Genomic DNA, 7,420 nt, shown 5'->3' with positions numbered 1-7,420 from the left:
ATTGCTTTCTGTGAAGCACTTTGTGATGTTTGTGTCTGTGAAAGGTGCTATAGAAATAAAGTTTACTTACTTACTTACTTACTCAATATGTTTCTTTCACTGTTGAATAATATCCACAGTAAATGCTATACGGTAAATGGACTATACTTACATATCACCTTTCTATCCAACCAGGATACTCAAAGTGCTTTATCTCAGTTTCCGAGTCGGTGGCTCCAGTGATGGCAGTAGTCAAGGTTTGTGAGTCAGCTGCCGTCGCCTCCATGTTGACTGGATTGGTTGCCATCGCCTCCGCGGTGCCTGGGTCATGGCCCATCACCTCTTCATCCCCTCTGTCACCTGTGTTCGCCATTGTTGACACTCTGGCTCCATCAAACTCYGCCGGCTCTTCATCGCCTCCCGCCTCCTCCCTTGGCTTCTTGTCTGCTCCCGCCTCCTCCTCTGGCTCCACATCTGTTCCTGCTGGGCCTAGATTTGGATGGTCTCCTGGCCATTCTCTGGTTCTCCTACTCTGTGTTGGGTGGTCTTTGGGCCACCCCCTGGACTCTTTGTGTTGTCCTTGAGTTCCCTTGTGATGTTGTTTCTGTCCYGTGCCTGTCCTTTTTCAACATTGGGAGCCATTGTTGATGGGGAGSTCCTGTCATAGTCTGCATGTTTTTCTGCCTTATTTTTCTAGAGTTTCTGTGTTACCCTGTGCATCTCTGCCCTGCTGCAGCCCTGCACATGCTCACSTGTTTCCTCTCGTGTCTCATCCAGGTGTTTCTTGTTGTCCTTAATTAGTTTGCCTTTATATTCTGTGTCCTGTCGTGTTTGTTGGTTCCTGTTCTGTCTGCATGCCTGCGAGTTTTGCCTCTGTGATCTGACTAGTAAGTGTTTTTGAGCTACTTCACCAGCATTTTTGTTTGCTTTAATAAARTTTTTTTGTTGTTGTTGCATTTTTGAACTTTGCCTGCACCCTGGGTTTTTTCCTGCCTGAGATCTCAGTATTTTAATGTGTTACTGACACCATTGAGTTCTTTAAAAAGTAGCCTAAGCCTCATGATGATATTGGGTCAATGCAGCAGATAGTTACAGTGAAGCTCCTTGAGGACCCCATGGAGCAGTGCCCCATAAACTTTAAAAGGATGATGTAGTTATGGAAAACGTTGAACCATTGGTTAACCAATGCTGCCCTCTGCTGGTCCTGAAAAAGCAGTGCAATTTTATGTCTGATGCATCTCAGTGCAATTTTATGACGGGTTAGGGCTGGACCTCATGGAATCACAAGTAATTAACACTTCACTTRTGATTTTTCATTCTTGTACATGTTCAGCTTCCTACAATTTTACAGAGTTAAAAAGACACTAAAGATGGAGGGCCTGAAATATAGTATGTTATAAAGCTCTAATGCTGATTAATACCTCAGCACATGGTAAATAGAAGAAATCCAAAATATAAAAACATATCCAAAAAGTAGGCAGATGATGGTGCAAGTAAAAATGGCACCAATCAATATAAGCCAGTAGGTCTAAGAAGAAATAAATGTTACAGTATATCTGAAGTGCATTCACTAAAAATAACTGAAGCTTCACAAAATAAAACAGGAAGTAAAATACACCAGAATACAGAGAAACCACAGGACAGAAGTAAAAAAAACATAGTAATGAAACAAATAAAATCTTCATTAAATGTTAATATACCACAATAAAGACACAGATAACAGTTGAAGAATCAAAAGCACAAATTTAAGAAAGAACAAGATCACAGATACAGGTAATTGAAATTATTCTTCACAGGGCAGCTGGACTCTCCCTTGGAGATAGGGGAAGTTTTTTTTTTGTCCAGGAGAGACTTAGAGGAGTCGCTGCTCCTCCACATTAAWAGGAGCCAGTTGATGTCGTTTGGGCATCAGGTAAGAACGCCTCCTGCATGCTTCCTTAGGGGGATGCTTCATACATGTCTGACTGGGAGGAGCCTTGGAGAATACTCAAGACATGCTGGAGATACTATGATACTATCATTCTTAACTGGCATGGGAATGCCTTGGAATCCCCCCAGAAGAGCTAGAGGARATCACTGTGGAAAGAGAAGTATGGGCCTCCCTGCTGGGGTGGTGGGGTGATGGATGGGTCCAACCTGATACAGACCAAAACATAATTTAATTGTGCAGAATTATCAACAGTCTAAAGCAAGGATAGGATGGTAGATTTCAGGGTAAATAGACATGGTCAGAAAACTTATTTAAATTGCTTTAGGGCAAAAAAATATTCCAAAATTTGGCAACTTCTTTATGACCTTGACAAATTTAAAAGGCATTTTGGATGTCAGATACATGTAACCAAAGGGTCATTGGAACAGTCAAATGCAAGAAAAGAGCTTTGATTAAATTAATCACAGCAAAATACCCAAGTTCAGAACATTTATTACAATAAACAGCTGTACATCACACAGTGCGCAAAAATGCACACACACTYGGTCTCTCCCTCACACAGACACATACAGTGGGACACAGAGCTGAAGAGTACACAACAACTATAGCATACATTGCATTAACAAACACAGTGCTCAGAGAATCTAAAGAGTTTTCACTGTCAGCAGTTTCAACACCACCCTTTGGCTCTTTACCCATTGCTATAAAAGCTTAAATTGCCATCATCACCATAGTGATACTGTGGCGGTCATGTCTTTATTCATTCAGGAAATATGAGTAAAACAACAGAGAGCAGGAACTACCTGAACTCTAAGCTCCCGTTGATTTAAAGAAATAATCTGGTTCTTTTCAGACTGGACCTCCACAGAGCTGGTATTTTCTGTCTCTAATAGAYGATCTCACTGCCACAGTTTAGACAATAATGTCAGATAGTACCATGTTACRCTATGTTATAGATATATAGTACTAAAGTACAAAAAAACAACCTTCACTGTAAAAAAAAACTGTCAGTGAATTGGTCACATAATGAAATCCACACTGATTTACTGATGCTGCTCTGCTCCTTGCATGTTCAAACAACTAATCATTGTTTCAGTTAGGGGTGTCCTGATATCAGTTTTTCTCAAACTGAGTACAAGTACTTCAGTTTGAGTACTCGTGATACAGAGTACAGACTGAGTTTGAACCTAAACATTACACAATGACAAACACATTTATTTATTTATTGATTGATTGATTGATTGATTGATTGATTGAAGAAGGTGGCTCTCCTTCCTTACAGTCCTAGAGCTTCTCTGACTGTATCAAATATACAGCATGATATACAGTGGTGTGAAAGAGTTTTCCCCCTTCCTGAGTTCTTATTTTTTATGTCACAAATGTTTCAGATCACCAAACAAATTTAAATATCAGATCAAGATAACATAAGTAAATATAAAATGCAATTCATAAATGAATGTCTTTATTATTGAGGGAAAAACAAATCTAAACCTACAGGGCCCTGTGTGAAAAATGAAATGCTCCCCTGTGGTTTATCACATTTTTGGAATGCTGAGTATAATTTTCCTGGCCACACTCAGGCCTGATTACTGCCACACCTGTTCTCAGTTAAGAATCCACTTAAATAGGGCCTGCCTGACCAAGTAAAGTAGACAAAAAATCCTGAAAAGCTAGAATCATACTCAAATCCAAGGAAACTCAAGAACAAATGAAAAACAAAGTATAGATCTATCAGTCTGGAAAAGGTTAAACCAAAAAAAATTCTAAAGCTTTGGGACTTCTCAGGAGTGACCGACCATCCAAAATTACCCCAAGAGCGCAGCAACGACTAATCCAAGAGGTCACAAAAGACCCCACAACAACGTCCAAAGATCTGCAGGCCTCACTGGCCTCAGTTAAAGTCAGTGCTCATGTCTCCACCATAAAAAAGTTACAAGACAAGAATGGATGGCAGAGTTCCAAGAAAAAAACACTTCAGAGCAAAAAAATACTCGTCTTTTAGCCAGAAAATATCTTGATTATCCCCAAGATGTTTGAAAGAATACTTTGAGAGCTGATGAGACAAAAGTTTAACCTTTTGGACAACGTAAGTCACATTTCATGTGGTATAGAAGTAACAGAGCATTTCAGAAAAGGAACATCATACCAACAGTAAAATATGGTGGTTGTAGTTTGATGGTCTGGGGCTGTTTTGCAGCTTGAGTCCTGGAAGACCTGCTGTGGTGAATGGAACCATAAATTCTGCTGTCTTCAAAGAAAATTCAGAAGGAGAATATCTGGCCATCTGTTTGTGACCTCAAGCTGAAGCACACTTGGGTTCTGCAGCAGGATGATTATCCAAAACACACCAGCAAGTCCACCTCTGAATGGATTAAGATAATCTAGTTTAAGACTTCGGAGTGACCTAATCAAAGTCATGACCTAAATCCATTTGAGATGCTGGGGCATGATGTTAAAAAGGCCATTCATGCTCAGAAATGTGAGTTACAACAATTCTGCAAAGATGAGTGGACCAGGATTTCTCCACAGTGCTGTAAAACACACATTGGCAGTTATTCCAAAGGTTTGATTGCAGTAGTTGCTGCTAAGAGTGGCCCAAACTATTATTAGGTTTAGGGGGCATTTTCACTCAGGGTCCTGCATGTTTGTATTTCTTTTACCTTTAATAATAAAGACCTTTATTTAAAAATTGTATTTTGTGTTTACTTGGGTTATCTTTGTCTCAAATTTAAACTTGTTTGATGATCTGAAACATTAAAGTGTGATAAATATGTAAAAATGAGAAATTAAGAAGGAGGCACACTTTATTCACATCTATATATTATGGCAACATTTTAAAATAAAGTAACAAATTATTTTTTTCCAACTTGTACAAATGTCTAAAAAGAGAACTGACAAACTTTTCACGTGAAATATAATCTGTAACATATTCAATTGAGTATCAATACTAGCTTTCTGGTAGTGATACTATCAAAATCACTCCTGAATGTTAAGATATTTTTGTATGAGTATGAGTACTTGTRAAACTTTTAAGACCTTTGAGAACACTTTTAACTTACACATGATTACACAACATTTTTGTTATCTTACACCCAGAGCAGTGTGTCCATGCATCCAAACTCATTCACTTCCATTGTAAGAGCTCAAGTGGAAGTGGAGTCATTTGAACTTGTCAAATGTATCTCCTACACAAACAATGTAAACACATAAAAAATTGAAGTGTGAAGACCAGATACATCTGTCTCTTACAGCTCAGAATTATTTTCAGTTTGACTTGTGTTTTCACACAGTGACTGAGGCTTTCATTTTCCACTGCTTGTTTGTCAAGAGTGCTGTCAGAGTGAGACACAGGTGTGTTGTTACCATAGTGACTCTAAACAGCCACTGGCAGGTTTACCTGTCYTTGTGATGTTAGCTCTTTTTGTGAGGATTTGGTGTTTTGTGTGTTTTCTGTTCTTGTCTTGTGCTTCCATCTAGTGTTCCTTTCATGCCTTGTCATCTCATCCTCAGATTATTCAGCCCTTCTAGATCATTCTGCTCACCTGTCTTCACTCCTAATCATCACAACTGTCTCCACTCTCCACTTAGCCTCTGACTACTTATACTGGTTCTCATGCTCTYCACCTTCATCCGTTCATTGTTTGTCTCTGTTTGGTTCATGTTCTGCCCAGGCTTTTCTGTTCCTGCTCACTTGTAAGTTTTCTGTTTTTGCCACCACGCTGGCCTTTAATTTAATAAAAGTTTTTGTTAAATTTTTAAGTCTGCCTACCTGCCTGCATTTGGGTCCATCCTGCCACTAAGTCCTGCCACTTTTTGCACTTCTACAGTTTATATTGTKTTTTAATTAAAAAAGGAAACATTTGTTAGATTTTTGGGCTGTAGCTGCATTGGCGACCTCATATTTCTTCAGAATTGTCTTCTTAGTAAAACAAACTGAAAATTGGCCTAAATTTTCTGTTGCAAACCTACTCAATGGGCTGCAGCTGGAATTGGYTTCAGTTAATATGATTAAGCAAACTTTCTGCATCCACCTGCTCCAGCATCCTGTTGGTCTGACAGCTCTGACATCACATATGAACAACATGTCTGTGAAGTTTGAAGCTGAAACAAAGAGCAGAGCAGCACGTCCTCCTCATACTCATGAGCTGCCTTCACTGAACCTCTACTCCATTTTCTTACCAGCTTCCCTGATTGTTGAAAGACATTTAGCCCGTTGTGATTCTTCAGCCTTTAAACACTCTTTGGTTTTACAGACAGTGTTCCTCTGAGTTTTCAAATACATCACACTTTCACCACAATGACTGAACCGGGAAGCTGCTAAAAAACTGGAATCAAATGAAAACTAGTTTATTTCAATATGTTTCMATAGTCACTTGTAAACATGAAGTCTTGGGGCCCTTTGAGGGCCACTGACTCAGCTGCACACAGAAGAGTCTGAGCCCTTGCTGTTACTGCGCCCAGCCACCTGTTGTCATGGTGATCTGCCACAGTCAGACACAGCGAGGACTTTAACCGAAGTGTGTCTTCAGGCATTTTCAGGCACTTTTTCATCTTCTTCCTCTGCTCCTGCAAGGGTTACCACAGCAACAGGTAAGCTCATTCAGAGAGTTTCAAACTTTTAACGGGGTGTCATGCTCGTACCGTTGCAGGTCATGTGATGTGCAGGCCTGTGGTCAGGTGATGCATCATCATTCTGTTCAGTTGAAGGGGAATCCTCCRAGTTCTGGGGCTGATCTGAGCTGTGGCTTGGTGAGACCTCAGACTTGACCTCTGAGTTCTGTTTTTCCTCYTGTTCCTTCTTGGCCAGTTCTGGTGGGAGCAGGAAGACACTTTTATATTTCAAATAATAAAGATACAAAATAATTCATATCAGATACCAAGAAAAGTTGTCAGCCATTCTCTTGTAATTAGTGGGATACAAATATGTCATTACTTGTCTTAAATTCAACATTTTGTTCAATTGATAAAAATATACAAAATGTAAAGATTCTAGTAATAAACGTCTAAAACTAAAATGCTTCATCTTGAGCTTTTTTATTTTTATCTAAAGATTTAAAGCCAACTGTGTCACTGTACAAGCTTGGATTATAGGGGTCCTAATATTAAACTCTTCTATCACTTTTCTTTCACTGATCACAGAAAATGGAGGACAGAAATAAATACTGAAGTATACAAAAAACACAACTTTAACTCTTAGTTGAAATTAAACTGCTTCTACCATGCACAGACAGCTCCTTCCATCGCTCCTTGTTGCTGGCGATGACGCTGGAGAGGTGGAGTCTCAGAGCTGGCAGATCAATGGCCATTAGAGAAAAGTTCATCTGTCCATCGTCACTGTTCCCATGGCGATTGCTGCTGTGTCTCTGGACCGACTCCACAGTGACTGAGCCACTTCCTGTCAGACTGGGAAGGAGCAGAATTTTAGAGAGCTCAGATGAGATTCACTGCTCACAAACCAAGTGACTACCACACAAACACACACACACACACACACACACACACACACACACA

The 7,420-nt window shown here is 39.7% G+C and overlaps 1 protein-coding gene across 1 annotated transcript in view; it reads right to left on the bottom strand.

The window, feature by feature from the left end:
* Window positions 1–6,240: 6,240 nt before the first annotated feature.
* The window catches only part of LOC106537366 (calcium/calmodulin-dependent 3',5'-cyclic nucleotide phosphodiesterase 1A), a 15,790-nt gene continuing 14,610 nt past the window's right edge, over window positions 6,241–7,420 (bottom strand). The window contains exons 7-9 of the mRNA XM_014034744.1: window positions 7,128–7,312; window positions 6,551–6,718; window positions 6,241–6,475 (exon numbers count right to left, since the gene is read on the bottom strand). Coding sequence (XP_013890198.1) covers window positions 6,435–6,475; window positions 6,551–6,718; window positions 7,128–7,312 — 394 coding nt within the window. The 3' untranslated portion in view covers window positions 6,241–6,434. The remainder of the gene's footprint in view (window positions 6,476–6,550; window positions 6,719–7,127; window positions 7,313–7,420) is intronic.

Source organism: Austrofundulus limnaeus, unplaced genomic scaffold (assembly GCF_001266775.1).
Source record: "Austrofundulus limnaeus strain Quisiro unplaced genomic scaffold, Austrofundulus_limnaeus-1.0 Scaffold2273, whole genome shotgun sequence".
Classification (NCBI taxonomy): Eukaryota; Metazoa; Chordata; class Actinopteri; order Cyprinodontiformes; family Rivulidae; genus Austrofundulus; species Austrofundulus limnaeus.
The sequence above is the reverse complement of the archived record's forward strand: the minus strand, read 5'-3'. Positions and strand labels throughout refer to the sequence as shown.